An 18,224-nucleotide genomic window follows, 5' to 3' on the forward strand; every position below is an offset into this window, starting at 1 on the left:
CCAGCAGACCTGCAGCACCAAACAGCCACGCACAGGAAGAGCTGTACTGGGGCACTGACCTAAACACCCAGCATCACTCCAAGCAGTCTGAATTACAGTGGGCTGCCATTGCCACTGTGGCACCCCACAGTGCCACCAGCAAGCGACACTTGTCCAGCCCATCCCAGCCTGTTGGAGACACTGCTTTTTCCCCACCTCAACTCAAACGAAGAAGGGGATATCTTGCAGTGGGGTGTGAAAGGAAAACACTGACTGCGTCTTACCTTTTGTGCATATTTTCTTTTTCCAAAAGTGTTTTTTTTTATGTTTCAAATACTTCACCATAAAAGTTTTATTTACAGATTTTTGCCAATCAAGAGTTTAAGACGGGTGTTTAAAAGAAACTAAAAAAATAGTTCATCTGCTGCATTTCCTGTACTTAGCTAAATCTTTAAGTTTTATCACTCAGGCAGAAAAAAGGCCAGTGGGTGTCTAATCCTACTCAGGTCACTTGGTGTTTCCCTCATGTCTTTGGAGGGAACGAAACTCTATCCTTACCTCAAAGCCCTGCTGCTGTTAAAGGTACTGAGAGCACTTCCCCTGCCTTTCACCCACGTGTTCTGGGGGGAGCTCTCTGTTGGTTTCCTGCACACTACTCAACTGATGCCAAAAAGAAAGCAAGTACAGAAGCATTTTGAAAAACATCCTGACTTACAAAACTATACCTAATATAGATAGATAGCACGCCAGATTAAGAAAGCCAGGCACTATGATTAGTAAATCATGTAACAGTTGGAATAGCTCTTGTTATCTACATTCTGCCAAAACACAACACAGGTATTACAAATAACTATTGCTGACATGCATATGCACACACACAAGCACGTGCCTGCTCCTAGGTACTAAAAGACTGTCTGCTTGCAGCTAATTAATGAAGAACACCACCTTTCCATGCCTGGGTGCCAAACGCTTTCATCAGAATCCAAACCCATTGCTGGAACCTCAGAGCAATTTTGATAACAGACTTACTTAAATTTCATGATCCTTTCAAGAAATGTGAAGCAGTGTTTACCTGGATATAAAGCCAGTTGGCTTCACACAAATGGTAAGAGCCATGGTGCATAAGCAGGGCCGGGAAGCAGCTCAGCCCCTGCAGTGGGAAGCCGGGCTCCCTCGCAGGCGGCACTGGAAGCACCAGGGCGCGCACAGCCACCCTGGAGCAACAAGAACGGAGCATCTCCTGGAAGCTGCTCCTGCTAGCACAGGGTCTCCCCACACTGCACACCCACAGCCATCAGCCCCAGGAAAACCCCAAAACCAACACAGCTCTAGAAATTCACACCTCCTGTTCCCCACCCGATGTCAGTGAACCTTGCTTTGTGGTGTTTTCTGTCATTAACCTCTGATGTTCATATACATACAGACACATATTATATATGGTATATACTGAGCACATATATACAAACAGTATACAGTGTGGTGTATATACACACGCACATATTGCAGAGTAAAACAGTTGAAAGCTTTGTAACAAGTAACTTTAAACTTCCACTGTATCCACTTTTTCAGTAGTTAACCACTTAAGCATTTACACATGTAAAATCATCAGAAACATCTAATAATAAATGTTACATGGTGTGACAAGCACCATGTAAAAATATTTTACATAGTTACAGATATTAAAAATATCTCAGCTGATGGCCCCAAACATTAAGAGGTGGCCTCTGCTTCCCTTTGTATTTTCAGTGCCTTTTAACATTTTCAAGCCAAGTGTTAAAAGTTTCCAACAAGGCAAAATTAGGTTTACCCTCTTCCATATTAAAAAAAAAAATAAAAAATCCATCAATAAGCATTAGTTTTCTTCTCAGATATATTTAAGATCACACCAGTAACCATGCTTGCAACTAGTTACAAAAACTGCCTTGCAAAGAGCTGGCAGAAACTGAGAGCAAATGCATTTTCTCAGGGAATTTCAGAGCCTTTCTGTATGCTATATCCAGCCCATGCACTGCCCTGAACGGTTTAGTTCTCGACATCTCTGGTGTTTTCCTCTGTCTTCCTCTTCCCCTTCTGCCTGCTCATGCTTCTAAAACAGTCCATTCTCCTTTGGTATCTTTCAGGTTGCATGACAGCACCTGACCCCCTTTAACCTCACCCTTTTTTCTGTCTTCTGTCTCTCCTTTTAATTTCTTTCTTTCTTCTGCTTTGTCTTCTTTTCTAGTCAGAGATTAAATCGCCTCCTCACACATTTAATTTCTGTCAACTGAAGAACACCCGTGGTCGTCACCTCCTCTTCCCCTTTGACTACTTTCTTTTTCACTCCCCCCCGTGTGTGAATGTGTGCCTTGAAGATGCCCTCTCACCTGTGCCATCCCAGCTGCAAGCGCCTTCCCCAGGGCCGGGCTCGGTGGGGAAGGGGGGGCTGAGCCTGGCCCCCGCCCCACAGTCCACACTCTGCTCAGGCCCTCAACCGTGGCGCAGACCCAGCCCCCACGCAGCCCCCCACACCAGAGGGGCAGAGCTAGGAAGCTAAGGGTGCCATGACTTACCACAGTGCGGGGTACACCAGCCCCAGCCCCACGCGGGGCGGCGGCGATGCTCCCCCAGCCCACACAGTGCCCACCCGCAGTGCCGGCCAGGTGGCTGGCGTGGCAGAGGGCCGTGCCTCCCGCAGCCATAGCCGCAGCCACCCGGCTTCTGCTGCACGCACAGGTTGCGCCCAGCGGGGCTGGAGCGGGGCAGCGATCTCCACGCGCTTGCCCCACCAAGATGAAGGTGCCTTCACGGGCAGGAGGACCCGTCCCACCGTTACGAGGCGCTGCCTGGCACCCTGCCCAGTGAAGTGGAGAACATCAGACCTCACCAACACTACCAGCTGGAGCCAGCCACCCGCTGGATAGCTGCAGCTTTCCACCTGAACAGGTTTCTTCCCTCCAAGATGTGAAGTGAAAATACACGTGCAAAGAAGGGTTGAGGGACCAGCCCACAGTCTGCTCTGGTTTCGGGCTGGCCCATTCAGCCCTGCAGCAGCTCCTCCTCCCATCCCCCAGCTCTCCTCCAAAACCCAATATACATATACACCATCTGCTTTCACCTATGTTTCACCTATTTCAGCCAAATGTATTGTAAAAAACAAGGCAAAAAGGCTTTAACAATGTACTGGTTCCTTAGCTGGAAATGGTAACACAAACATTTTAGCACCTGAACGCCTTTGTTCTTCCAGCCTTGAATTAAAACAAACCAACTAACCCCTCCTTACAGAATTTCCTGCAAAAATACATCTTTAATGCACCAAAGCAAATAAAAATAGACCTAAGAAATGTGTTTAAATTTCTTGTACACTAAGTAGAATGAAATTAACAAAAGACTGATTTAAAAAAAAAAGGAATAAGTGCAGTAGCTGCATTTATAATCCTGCATGCAGCAACTAAAACGGTATCTATCCTTCTATACACAGTTGTACATATTTTCAAAGAAACTAACTCATTCTGTTCATCTACATTCACGGGTCCCATCCTGCCAGTCTTCATGTACTTGAAAAACACTTATGGGCAAGTTACCCCAGAGAGTTAAGCAAACGCGGACCCCGGGGCACTGCAGCAGCACTCAGCACCTGCAGGACAATGGTGCTGGGCCACCTGCACACACAGCCCATAGCCTGAGCGGACGCTGCCCTAACGAACCTGGGTGATGAGGGGAAATGAGCCACCCTGCCACTCGCACTCCTGACCAGGTCCTAAGCAGGGTCAGCAACATGATGATAGTTAAATAAATGTTAATTATGATTAATCACTTCATGTATCTGTTCCAGATCATTTTGGTACAAGATATTTGAATTTATAATAAAGTTTCTTTCTATTTATCCTTTTTTTTCCCCCCCTAAGTATAAAATAAAGGCATCTATAGTTCACGTAGATGTGATATAAAAAAGCAGAGAGAAATTCTGGTATTCTGAACCTTGACCAGTACAACTGGCACCTCTCCTTAGGAAGAATCATTTACTTCAATGTAAAGAACCTGTATCAATTTATACCTGCAATGACTAATTTTATTTTACCTCAAGGAGTTTTTAAAATCAAATGAGAAATAATTTCCCAGTCAGTTTTTTTTCTGGATTTTTTAAAATCAGCATTTGAATTAACTATCTGCATGATTCAAAACTTTTAAAAGTAAAATGAGCAACACTGCATACAACTTGCACTTTGGAACACTCAGCTCTATTCAACATAACCAGGCACATAAAAAAAAAAAAATCTTAATCATTTTCAGCTACTGTGATTAATGCCTCTTACTGGTATCAACTGCAGGCAAAGGCAGTTAGTTGTCAGCTCTGACAAGTAACTGAGGGATCCCTCTCCAGCCACAGCTGTGACTAGCATCTCCAACAGGCTGAACACTGCCTGCAGGCTGCAAGGCCCTGCTTCCCAGAAACATGACTGAGGGCAGCTAAATGATTGCAAGGTAACAGGAATCGCTGCGAGGCCTCTGAAGAAGGCAGAGTATATAAACCAGACTTTGACTCTGTACAATTTAAGCTTATTTCAGTCAATTTCCAGGTTTTAGGCAAGTAATGTTCCCAGAAAGCTTTAAACACAGCAATCCATGATCTACTAAACCCAATACAGTTGCCAAGAAGCTGGTATTTCTACCTTCTCACAATGGCATTCTTACCTTTGCCAATTCATTTATTTTAATGATACAAGTAGCTGTATCACAAACAAAAATCAGCCGCATCACACTGTGCAGGCATTTACATTTCCTTTTATCTATAAACACTGCCCTTCTCCCTCATGTACCTATCTAGATTTCTGAAAAATTATGCGGACTATTTGTACGGCTTGTCTTATTTTCCAGTTTATGTGATACCACCCATTCTTCTCTCTTTCAAGTCACTAGGGAAAACTGGTGATTTAAAATAAACAACTAAATATATGATTACACGTGTTTCTACTTCGCTCCCTTCAGTTTTACTCACGATGCTTCAGATAGGTCCTCTCACTGTGTTAGCAAATGGCCAGTTTGGCGCACTGCATCTTACTGGGTTGCCATTTAACACTTCTCAAATCCATTTACCTGGGCTGACTGAGTCTGCCACAACTGCTCCTGAGAGCAAGGCAATTGCTGGCTGTCTCTGGAAGCACGGGTCGAGCTGGCAGCCACACCAGGGGCCAAGTCCAAGTCCAGAGGCCATAATACAGGGGGCTTATCTCACCCTGCGCCAGCTGACAGATCCCACTGCCCAGGCTGCCGCGTGGCACCAGCTGCGCTTCTGCCTTGCTCTCCTGCTCCCACTTTGTTTCAGTCCTTGAGTAATAAATACCTCCTTCTATGTTTTGAAAATGGTCTTTGCTTAGCGCGTCAACTTCCTTATACTTAACACATACTGTAGTTGATTTGTTGCCATGAGGCTTATTTAACAGTTGCATGCAGAAAAGTTAATTTCTCACCAACATTATCACATTTTTAAGATGCCTTCAGGTTTATTCTTCCTAAAGAGATCAGTAAGCTTCCTTGCAAATTTATCTCCCCTGAGCACAAATCTTGCTCCATATATTCCACACTTTCACAGGTGAGAGTGTAGAAATGACATCCGTGCATTCACTGCTCTGCTTGCACATTAAGATATAACTTGCAAATATGCTGTTACAAGTATGTAGCTGTTAGAAGTAAAAATACTTCTAAACACTTCTTGCAGCAATATTTAAAACTACTGTCCAATCCTATACTGATACTACTTTTGCTAGTACCATTGGGAAGCGCAGACAGCTTCACTTTCAAAGTAACGAAAAGCTGAGTTGACTTTACAGGCTGGATACTCTCGTTCTCTCAAGAGTCCATAATAATTTCCAGAAAAGCCAGTTTTAACTGAAGCTGCATGGTACTACTGTTCTAAAAATCCCTTTTTTCCTCCTGTTCAGTCTAGCCTCAGAAAAACATTAAAACATCTAGTTCTGGTTAGTGTGCCTTTACTCTTTTGCTGCAGTATATTTTGCCAGTTTGCAGTTCTACACACATTCACTTCTGTGCAACAAACTCTGGGCCAGGTGAGAACCTGCCCATTGCAAGCCTCCCTAGCATCAACTGGAAATATTTAAATCACAAATTACTTTTTTTTCTATGAAACAATTCCTTGTGCTCCACTATCAAAAAAACCTTCCCATTTTAATGTACTCTACTTTGAAATAAAGCTACCACATATATCCATGTGTATCCATCCATCTATTACCTACATGTCTTGTGCAAGGGAGGTATTATTCTGCTCCATAAAACACGAGATGCAGCCCTAGTGTTCAATAAAGAAAAGGAATAAATATTAACCTAACAGATACAAAGAACTGACTCTTCTGTTTCTGCGGAGGAACATCTAGTTTGAGTGTGAAATCTTTAGTCATTCAGTTTGCCCAATCTGGGTTTTTCCTAACTTGCCTGCATTTTCATTCAGTTAGTCACTGCATAAATCCGAGCTGTTGCTTAGCTCAGCTCACTGCAGGGAAGATTTTACCACGGTACTGGACAAGCAAGGTTATGTTAATGTGAATCATCTTTTCAGCACGCCCTACCACCAGAAAGCTGGATTACAGGCACAATTTACCATCAAAAGCTGGCTCTAAATCCCAATTCCACTGTAGAAAATGGGAATTGATAAAAGAGCCAGCAGCCTGTCCAGCTTCAGCTCGCCGTCTCCAGCTGTACAACGCGCTCCAAGCTGCTGCACACCAATGGCTGAATTCTGCTCTTAACAGCAGGACCAAGTAATTTTTTTTTTTTTGTCCAGGTATTTGCTTCATCAATGTCAGTGTATAGCGATTGCCAAGGTCCCAGAAAACATTTCATTCTGTCTGTTGTTTTCAAAAGGCTTCAGTTAAATGTGCATTCTCTTGTTCCTGTATTAACAAACAAAGAAAAAACGTGCACTGTTCTTGACACTGCTATGCTAGCTACCACATGCAGCTAAAAATCTGCCAGGCTCTTGTGAAGTGAAAACCTCTCCATGGGCCAGTCAAGGGTGGAAAGAGCTCTAGCTCAAATAAAAGTGCAACCTCTTCCTTGCCCTGTATAGAAAAACTAGCACCAAAATTGCACAGGATTTTCAACTGAATCCCTGTGTCAGGATAAAGAAATACACTTCTGCAATGGATTATCACTCTGTGTTCCCAGAGTGTAACCGCTGTTACAAATACATCATGGAACTCTGCTTGCTCACTTGCACACTGTTACACATGGTTATTCCTTAGATTTCTCTCCAGCACGTGTAAAGCAATTAATTCACTCTTGTGTCTTCCTGCAATCTTAATCCTGTAATGTTTATGATCAGCTTGTATTTATGCTTTCAAGACTGAGGATGCTGTTAAAAGGACGCACATCTAGAGAAAGGACAGGGAAAGGGAAAACAACACTGGAAAAGCTGGGAATTGAAGCAACATTAACATTGCTAGGGGCTAAAATGCCATAGGGTTTCTGATGTTCCTGAAGCTCCACAGGTGGGTGCTTCCCTCTGATAGCAACTCAACCCATGATCAGGAGAATGAAAGACTTAAGAAGAGCATAAAACAATCACCTTTACTCCTGCAAAGTCGTGGTTACCTACTATATCTGCAGCTACCCTGGGTCTGCCTGGCTACTCCTGGATTGTGGGGTTTTTTTCAGCGTGTCCACAAATGAACAATCTTGCTCCCCAGGTACACTGTGGACACCCTTGTACCAGAGCTGACTCTTGCCCATGATCTGCCCCAGCCATGAACTGCCATGTTCTCAGGTTCAACAGAGCACTTGCTCCTATGGGTCCCACAGGCATTTCCCCAAGAGAGGTGGCCTGAGGACCACCCACCTCCTCACAGCCCCCTCTCTACACCAGCTGCTTCCTGGCCCCTTGGGCACATAAGGACATGTGCCTTCCCATGCAGCTGGCATGGCAGGATGGACAGTGTGCACATACATGAAGGACAATTTCCAAACTCCGCCATTCCTCTTTTTCAAATTTAAATCTCAATCTCACAACTACTTATGTTTATATTTAAGCCTGGAAACTGTCCCATTCAAATTCAGTTAAATCCTGCCGAGAAAAAGTAAATAGCTTTGGTTCCTTAAAAAATGCTCCTTTCTTCAAATAGTATTTTCATCTTTTTTTGCTAACTCTCTGTACTATTTCGCCAAGTTAGAAATGGTCCAGAGGAATCTGGAGCTGAAGAGAGTCTTTCCAGGAACTTGACAGGACTTGAAGTGCTCTCGAGAAGGAAGCTCAATCCAAACCCGCTATCCCATCCAGCCCCTTGAAACCCTCCTGCTAAAGCACCACCACTCTTAAGCAGCCTTTGAGCAAACTTCTGAAGCATCAGCATTTTCCCACTGGAACAGCACCTGTGCTCCCAGTATCCCATTTCTGAAAAGCAAGATAACTTTTCAGGATCTCCAGGGTTGAGAGCTGGCAGTCAAGGTGTACAAAAGGCTGCTGAGTTCAGCACTTTTATCAATCAGGAAGTCTATGCAGTGACTGGGATATAAAAAAATGCAGTCCGAGGAAACAGACCCTGTTTATGACACCAATGTCTCTGCTATATCCAGGAATGCCTCTACTCAGCTTGAAGCAGGGATGCTGCTTCTCCAGGCAGTGCCCACACAACGCAGCTCTGTTTCTCTGTAATGGAGCAGACCTCAGCTGCAGGTCAGACACGCGGACACCCTGGGGGGCAATGCCCGTGAAGGCACTCATCACTGCTGCTCTACCGCTGCCCTCAGGGAACGCCACTGCCCAACTGCGGACAGGTAACAGCCCTGGCTTGGCAGGAGGCACACACCAGACCATTCTGCTGTGACCCTGCCAGCCCCCTACCCTTGCGGGGGGGTCCCAGGGTCAGCTCCCACCGGGGATGTGGCAGAGCTTCTGCAGCTCAAACTGGCATTACCTGGGTATGCACTATGTTCCCAGCACAGTTTCTGGTGATTCACATGAAGCAGAGCTCCTTCGAAGGTCTCCTGCATTGCTGCTACTAATGCAGTAGGAGCTCAGCTTGCCATTGCTGGTGTGAAGCACTCCAACATCACTACAACCTGCAAATGAAGTAGCTGGATTTATTATTCTTCTTTAAAAATCCACTTCATCAGATCTTAGTATTTTTCTCCGTTTGATCAAAACGCTGAAGTTGCTTCCAACTACATAAACAGGTGTTCTGTGTCAGTTAAATAATTAACATTCCCTAACAAAGGGGATGTCCTAAGTATTTCAATAAACTCAAATATGAACTCCAAAAAGGTTTTACTATTTGCATAATCCTGTGTTTCAGTACCTGACAATTCAGTGTTTACTCAAATCTTATTTCAGTCCAGTAATCCTTCTAGTGGCACTATGCAAATTCAGGAAAGAGAACTCGGGATCAGAATAAAAGCATCTCTTTAGTTATTTTATACAGGGACTAATCTAAGTGCTGTTGATGCAGCCCTGAATGAAGAAAAGCCTGGATCCCTGAGCCACAGCGTGAGGCTCACAGAGTCAGGCGAGCAGGGATCAGCTGCCACTGTGCCGCCTGCTGGCAGATTCACCTGTAGAAGTCCAGTCCCTTGTGATCAAGGCTGCCAGCAAGCACGCCAATTAGCACTCCAGCAAGACGGAGACTCAGTGAGATGGCTTCATATCCTTTAAAGACTGAAAAGATCACCTTCTTATTTCCCCCAAGCCATGTAACACAAGCCCGCTGGGAGGAAACACACAGCAAGGCAATCAGTGGACAAAATCAAGCAATTAGTTTCCCTGAAATTGCACAGTCTGAGATCCTGGTCCTCAAAGCGGGAGAGCTGACCTGATGCCACAGGCAGTGCTCCCCACACACACACCCCCGCCCTATGAAGATGCTTCAGCCAGCACCAGACTCTGCTTTCTCCCTTTTGTTCCCTTCAAAAGCAACACAGAGCAGAGCAAAGACATACAATACATAGGAATACTTTTTAATTGCTCTTCATCAAAGCCCTCCCTACCCCAAGCCTGTGCTTGAGCACGGGGCACTGCTGCCCCCCACCCCCCACCCCAAGTGCAGACCCCCAGCAGCAGCAGGCCAGTGCCGGGCCAGTGCCAGGAGCTGGTTCCCAGGGTGAGAACCGCTGCGGCAGAACGGGGTGAGCACGTGCTCGGCTCTCCACTGATCCCAGCCCCACACACCTACCACCGATCCATAGGGAAAAACAACACTGCATGGAAGGAAGCACAAGAAAACAGAGTGAGGATTAAGAAGGTGCCATTTACTAACCCACCCCAAAACAATACTGTTTTTTTCTTGTAACAGGGCACTCTGAATCTGACCGAATTGGTGCAGAGCTGCAGGCTTGCCTTGGCTTTGGCCGGTCTCCTAGAGAAGATGTCTCATGCTCAGATGCTAGAAGCTCCGACATGGAGCTTCGCTATTCCTGACATGAAGCACAGACTTCTAAGCAGCTCCCAGGGCTGTATTTCCTAAATGGCATCCAGTTGGGCTAACAAGGCTATACAGTCCCAACGAAGAAACATTAATGCTTCTCCAAAGTCAAAACCCAGATGTGATCATTCAGTCTTGAATGTAATTGTTGCTTCCAAAAAATTTCAGAGTGAACCCTGGCAACAAGGCATCTGTATTTAGAAAAACAGAGACTCGGGGTCACCCCAGGAAGGAAAGAGGCCTCAGAGGCCGCTTCTGACCACTCATTTGAAGACTTGGAACAAATGACTGAATATTCTTGACACAAGGTTTTCTTATTTTATACCTCTTCATATTTTCCCCACAAATTAGTTCAGAATTTTACTGATTTTGACTGCACCCAGCAGAGTTCCTAACAGCAGAGTTCCTAACTGTAAACCCACGCTGGTTTCTATTATGTACAGCCTCTAGAAAAATGACAGTACAAATGCTGCAATGCAATTTTTTACATTTTTTTTAATTTCTTCCTGCAGATGTAGAGATGAATCTATAATATGGACTCCGAACACCACAGTGAGCCATAACTCTTCTGTCTGAATATCTAGTAAGATTTCAAAATGCCATTTATGTTCCCACAGAGGAACATGCATGGGTTTGATTGTTTTTTTAATGGACTATTTGCCATTCGGCCTAACAATTGCACCATTTTCCCAATGTATTTGCCCCTTTCCTTTTGCTTCTTCTTCTTCTGGAGCTCAGCCTACTGGCAAACGCACAGGCTGAAGAGGAGAAAAATGGCAAATCACGTCTCAGGAATTTGAACTCTACTTATATCTTCATTTTTTTCCAAGGGTTACTGCTTTACAAGTTTCCTTGGAATCAGACATGTGTCCATCTGCCTCCCAGCCCCTGAGCTGAATCTCACCTCTGCACCCTGAATGCCGTTACTGCCAGGCACTCATGCGATGCCACATACCACAAAGTTAGCATTACTGAACAGTCACCTGCTCTGTAACTACGTTTCTGTATTTTTCTCTCCTGCCTTCATTAAAGGAGAGATAGAGCCAATGATCTGCCATTCTCACATTATTAATGAAATACACTTCCTGTGTTTTTCTTTTTGTGGTATTAAAATAAATAACATCCTTATTCTGCACCCTTAGGTAAGTATAACACAAACGGGAATGACAAGTCAAAAAAAAAATCATTATTTTTTGAAGCAGTGATGAAGCAGAAAGATATGAACAATTAACAGTTACATCTCTGAGGTGGCAGAAATAAGCTGCTCGCCAAGTTCACCAATAATAATAATAATAATGCATTTATATTTTTTTAAGGTTTCTTGGTAAAAAATGGCATGTCACTTTTACAGAGTTCATGAGTTTCATTTTTAAAATACTTCTTCAAAAGTAGGTAAAATACTAACATACTACATACTGGTGGATTTTATACACAAGGCACCAGAGCTTCAAGCTCAGATGTCATCAGTGTAAAGACCTGAACTAGTAGTCTCTGCCTTTTTCTTAGAATTTCAAAAAAGCAGAGAAACGTGAGTGTTCCAAGACTTTTCAGATGCTGAAGGAAGAGCAGGAAAAAGCTTTTACACTTCACTGGGACATCCAGTCGAGCATGAAGTAGCTGCCTTAGCAGAAGCATAACTGAAGAGAGCGAAAATTTATTTGAAACTTTCAGTGCCCATAGTGGATGTTAGCTCCAAGAGGATAAACTGATTCAGACCAAATCCTGCCGTGTTTACCAAGGCTGCTGAAATCATATGAAGTTCTGATCAGTTAGAACTGGCACGTTATGGATCACAACAGCTTCCATCCTGCACAAAGCCCACTGCCTGCAGTGGAGAAGTACCAGCTAACAGCAGTGCTGACCACAACTGGGCAGCACCACAGGAAAAACAGTCTTGAGTCCTCGTAACCCCCTCCTTGCTTTCTTCCTCACTGTCTTTATACTTTCAAAAAACTAGGAAAGATGATGTGGCAGCCAAAGGACGTGGCACGCACAAACTACAGCCAGGCTGATGGGGTGTCCTCGGCGCATCCGCAGCCTCCCACAAGATTTGCATTTGACATCCATCTCCCCATTGTTAAGACATTGTTATCTCAGTTTTCAGGAAACATCAGATGACTCATCTATCGGAACATCTGATGAAGCTAATGTAATTTCAAAAATGAATTCTACTTCAGCATATTTATCCAAGGGGGGGAAAAAAAAAGAAAAAAGAAAAATGCTAAAAGTCTAATTTCTGTTGCATCCTGATTTAGGAACTCAAGAGCTTATTTTTGCTGTAGACAGTTTAACAGGCTTTTAGGCATCCAAATTTAGGAAAAAAATCCTACGGCATTTAAACAACGCAGAGCCAGAACTGGAGCTGACTCAGCCACTCAAGCGCACAATTTGAATACACTACATAATCATTCTTGTTTTAAAATTATCCTACTAATATCTAAGGGCTAGATTATCCCAGATGCATTTATCTTGATTAACGCGCTACCCTCAGGACAGTCCTGCAGATTCCAGTTCGAACTAATTATGAAGCAGGGTATTCAACAGCAAAATGATAAAATCTTGCTGATTGACATGGCCCTGACCTCCTTCTTGCACTACCTTGCCACTGTCACAGAAATGTACATGTCTTCCTCCTTCTCCCCCACGCTCCTAATTAACACATAACAACTGCTGCTTGTTACCAATTCAGGATGAAGAAAGAACCCGTAAGGTGCACACACAGGACATGTTTCCCAACAAATGACACGTGTCCAGGGATGAACGCTGCAGTGCCACAGCTCCATAGCAGCCCTTGCGAACGCCAGCAATGGCACCCACAGGCAGCAACACAACATGGAGCAGAGATCCTTGGCTGTAAATGCCCCTCTTTTTTTGCTTCAGACCTACACACATTGGTTTTGCTTTCATTTCACAGGGGGCAGGGTGGAAATACTTTATCAAAGCTGAAAAACGCACTTCTGAAATCTATTTTTACCTCCTATGAGCAGATCAGGGGAGCTGTGTCTGCTTGAGGCTGGCTGCATGCTGTCCCTGCACAACACCCGCGGAGGACACCTGGGACGGAGGCCAAAGTCTGGCTCGGCAGAGCTGAAGGGTACTGCCATTTCACGGGGTCCCCTCAGAAAGTGTTTGCTTTGCCTGTTTATGCTCTAAATATAGCAGAACACACCGGCCATCTCCAGCTCATGAGCAAGTATTCCTACCGGGGGCTGCAGCTCTCTGCAGCACTACCACACACCTGTCTGATGTCAGCTAATATAAAGCATTTTTCCAAGACACAGGAATCCTTGGGAATGCTATAAGCGAAAGATGCATTCACAGTTTGTAAAGAAAAATTCAGTGACTAAATATCAGTCTTACGTCCAAGAGACAATGCAATAGCAGCTGTTTGGTAAACACTAATGTTACACAGAGTTATAAGAAACCAAGTACCTTAATAATGAGGTAAACGTGTAGGTGTAGTACTATTTTAGTATACAGTAAGGACATTATATCCACACCGAATTACTGAAATATTAAAAATTACTTTTGAATATCCTAAACAAAGACATTTTCTTTTTCTTTGGTAAACTATCAGCTGACATTACAGGGTCCAGATAAATCTGGTACAACATCTCCCTAAACTGTTTCTGCATAACATCTACGGTTTCTGATATTGCAGAAAACTTAATCAAGTAACTAGAGCTTGTTTAGCTTCACACACAGAGATTGCCAAAGATCTGAAACAAAACAAAAACCTGAGCAACTGCTTTTCCACTATGTGGACTGGACGGGGAATTCAGTGAAGGGATGCATTCCATTTTCTGTTTACCAGAAGTACTCATACATTATAGAAGCTACTTTAATAATAATAATAATTTAAAAAAATAAATAAATAAAAAAAAAGCTCAGGAGCCAGCTGACAAACACATGTGAAGGCCCACTCAGCGAGCAGGTCTCCCGGCTCCAGCAGCAGCAGCAGCAGCAGCGTTCCCCACCCCAGCCCTGTTCCCCAGCCTACAGCAAGGGAACCCAGTGGATCCCCTGGGAGCCAGCACACAGCACCTCAGCTACAAGTAAACCTTCCAGCATGAACACAAGTAAACATATCTGGTAAGCACTGTATTTTTAAATAGCAGATTATTTCCTAGCTTACAGCTCTGCTGCTGCACTGGCTTCACATGGGCAGAAGAGTCTCTTTTCCATGGAGTATTTCTAAAGCAATGTAATAATGCTGTGTTGTTACCAAGTTACTATCCGCGGACCTTGCAGCTCTTTACAGAGGTGATAATTATCTCCTTCAACAAAAAAGGAAGCGGAAGAGCCCTGTTGAGGGCAACAGAGAAGCCAGTTGCACCGCTGGGGCTGGGGAAGCCTGGCCAGCCCCTGGTCCTCCTCTCATCCAGACACAAGCCAGGCTGCTGCTCCGGCTCCAGTGCCGCAGGCCTCCTCATCCGGCACAGAGATTTGAAAGCACTTCCAATGACCATGGACGCCAGGAATCTGAGCAGAGGGTGATGACATACAGCAAACTCAGGTGATGCCTCCCACAGTGAAGGAGATTCATGTCCAGTTAATTCCAGTGCTTTGTTTCAACCTTTTTGGTCTCATCCTTGCTCTGAAAAGCGCCAGCCTAGTGGGGCAAGGCCACTGCGACCATGGCAGATCATAGCAAAATTAAACCACGGGACATTGCGGGTAGTGTTTTACCAGCAAAAGAACCTTCACCCTCACAGCCTCTCACACAGAGGCAAATTTAGACCTCCAAGGCTGGGATGGGAGCAACACTGCAGCACAGCCATCCCCGCTGCACCTGGCCACACAGCCTCCAACGACGGCACATGGCAGGCACAGTGTCCTTGCAGTGGTGGCTAGCTCATGCCATGCCACATGAAGAAAGCACCAGGTGGGCTTGCTGCCACCCAGGGCTGGTGGCCACGGTGGCGAGGGCAGGCAGAGGCGCTGGGCCGCTCTCCGGTGAGGGTGATACCTCGGGGCCAGGACTGCCCATCAGCACCGTGGCCTCTGGCACTGCCCTGAACTCCAACACTATTGTAAATGCATAGTAACATTTCATTTCCACATTTTAAAATTAATTTTTTCTCCCCCTGCCCCCTGCATATATTATAATGACTGTAAACTAAATCTGAACAACACAGAAACAAAACCATTCCATAATCAGTGAGTTAAAACATGGCTGGGGGTGATGGGGACAGGTATTTCGGGCCAGAGAGCATTTTAAAGGTTCACTCTTTACCCCGATCTGAGACGAGATACATTTTTAAACTCCGGAATTTTAAACTGCAGGATTTATATAAAACTGCTACAAACCCACTTCCTGCCCAGCTCCCGCTGCGATCGGGACCTGGCCACACAAGCAACCTGCAGTAGCTGGTTACAGCTACAACTCCCTCCCCAAAGCATGTCTCTGCCACAAGCCAAGTCGGTCTCTGCTCCACTTCCTGGGATTTGGTCCCAGGAAGAAAAAATTATACTGCAGAAAAAACCTGACAGACACAGTTCCATTTTCCAACTTTTGATTATTTTTTTTATGACTCTACTGAATTAATTCCACACTGTTTGTGGCATAAGTATTTTAAATGTTAAGATTATTTAATTCATAAGAAATTAAGGGAGGGCACCGGGATCTACATGTCTAACTACTGAAACTATGCTACAGCAGAATAGCAGCAATACATTTATAGCGCCTAACTCAGGCATCCCTCCTAAAAATCACAATGAGGCTGCACCCTCCCTGCTCCAGCACGCTAGAGCTCTGCACCTTGCTTTCTGCTAAGTGTTGTCCTTCCCTTAAGCAAGTGCATTTGTGAAAAAGGCAGGATAACCACAGCAGTCCCAAACATAGAAATACAAGCAGGGTGCTCACAGATACCTAAATAACCTAGGGAGGAAAACACTCTTCTAAGATTCACCATCAGCTGTCCAGAGACACCAACAACCTGCTGGTAGTTAAGAGATGGAAACAAATCCTCATATTGCTTACGTGGTTTGTGCTATTAAAAACTAAGAATCCTTACAGTGACTTTGCTGTTTCTACGTGAAGTGCCCTTTATTCCAGCTACAGGCAGAGGATAATTCGGAGGCAAAGAGCCAGTCACTGTAACCATACTGGGGGATTTGAGCCTTGCCAAGCGTATTTTCCCTTCATTTCCCCTATCCTTCCCCCTCCCCCGAGGAAAACAGCAAAACAAATCAACGAGCATCAATAAAATAAGAGCAGCAAAACATCCCACTGCTGGCAGACAGCAATTGCTCCATTTGGGCTGCAGCGTTTTTCTGGCTACAACTGTGTCTTTCATTAACCATATATCCTTGAAAATAATATAATATTTACTCACTTTCAATGAATCAAAGCAGGCGATTACGCGTCCGTTTTCAACTTGGCAGCTTTTCGATGGATGTGCAAATTTACATTCCGTGTCTGGTCGTGAGCAAGTCCCCCTTTGGAACTCCCTACACACTTCCAGCGTTAGCCATTTTGTGTCCCGAATCGGCGTGACACTAACAGCCATCTTTAGATTTTACAGGTAGTTAAAATTTCCAATAAAATGGACAAACGAGTAGCTGAACTGATAAAACTGGAAATGATGAAAGCGCCACCTCCAGAATTTTTTTTCTTCCCCCCCACTCCCTATTTTAAAAGTACGTGTAAAATTGGGTGGCTTTTCTCAAGGAAAAGCTGTGCCACCACGAGTTCACAGCGTGACACTGTCAGAGGTCTTGCACTTAGAGAAACGCCAGGGTTACTGGCAAGTTGAACGTTAAAATGTGCAGCCCGGGGCTAGGCTGGTGCGCTCAGTTACCCATCCCGAGTGCTGGCCGGAGCCCACGGTGCAAGCTTGGAAATATGGCAGACCCTCCAACACAGGATTTCCAAGCTACTTTCAGGTAAAGTTGTCTGGAAGGTGATCTCCACGCAGCTGAATTTGCAGCGGGGGGTTTTGTGGTGCAATCGGTATCGATTAGTTTGGCATAGACAGATGCAGCAGTTTAGAGCAACGATCAAGATAGGGTGGTTTGGGGTTGGGTTTTTTTGTTTGTTTTTTTGTTTGTGGGTTGGTTTTTTTCCTCCTCTCCTTGGTTTTCGGGCAGAAGATATCTGACCTTCGCAGCAAACTTTTATTTTTACAGTAAAGCAGGCTAGGGCAGGGCCCGAGCGCGCCGGCCCCTCGGCGCGGGCGGCAGGGGGGTGCCTGGCGGATGCGCTGTCGTCGCAGTCTAGCTGGCAGCAAGCAAGGCAAAAAGCAGCGGCTGCTCTAGAAGCGGTCCCAAGCAGCAGAGACGTCAGGAAAGGCACTTCTTAGTACCAACCTGCAGAGAGAAGAGACACGTTACAATTCAGCGGGCGGCATCCCGGGGGTCCCGCGGAGCCGCCGCCGCCCCGCGCAGGACACTCACGCCAGCCGCCGCCGGGCCGTGAGGAGAGGGGCCGCGTCCCCGCGCGGAGCCAGGCATGATCAGGAGCGAGCCAATCGCAGATAGCGTTGCAGCGATATTCCGGGCAGCAAGCCAATGGCGGGGGCCGTCTTATGAAAGGTCGCGCCTGTCAGACGCTGGCTGCGCTGCCCCCGAGCAGCGCCCGCCCGACGGGGCTCGCCCGGCCGCCGGAGGACGAGCGTGTGGGCCCGGGCCCTACCCGACATGCAGCGAGGGGGACGGACCATCGCACCGCCGCCGCCGGAGCGCCCACGCGCGGGGAATGGTACCGTCCGCCGGCCCGCCCCGCCCCGCCGGGCCCCGGCCCGCCCGCCGGCCCCGCCGGTACGGCCCCCCCGCCGCAGGGAGCCGGGAACTCCCCCCCCACCCCGCAGGTACGGGCCGCTTCAGGGGGCCGCCCCCCCT

General features: G+C 45.8%; 1 protein-coding gene across 21 annotated transcripts in view; it reads right to left on the reverse strand.

Annotated features, from left to right (window-relative positions):
• Positions 1 to 18,224, reverse strand: part of MBNL1 (muscleblind like splicing regulator 1) — a 111,571-nt gene that overhangs the window by 64,916 nt on the left and 28,431 nt on the right. For 16 of the 21 annotated variants that reach the window (XM_055723498.1, XM_055723500.1, XM_055723502.1 and 13 more), the window contains exon 2: positions 16,721 to 17,693. The exons of 3 other annotated variants lie outside the window; for them this stretch is intronic. In XM_055723498.1, coding sequence (XP_055579473.1) covers positions 16,721 to 16,894 — 174 coding nt within the window. In that variant the 5' untranslated portion in view covers positions 16,895 to 17,693. Of the gene's footprint in view, positions 1 to 8,882; positions 9,028 to 16,720; positions 17,694 to 17,780; positions 17,916 to 18,224 lie in introns of those variants that run through there. 2 more of the 21 variants (XM_055723497.1, XM_014287534.3) reach the window with 2 other exon arrangements.

This window comes from Falco cherrug, chromosome 11 (assembly GCF_023634085.1).
Source record: "Falco cherrug isolate bFalChe1 chromosome 11, bFalChe1.pri, whole genome shotgun sequence".
NCBI lineage: Eukaryota > Metazoa > Chordata > Aves > Falconiformes > Falconidae > Falco > Falco cherrug.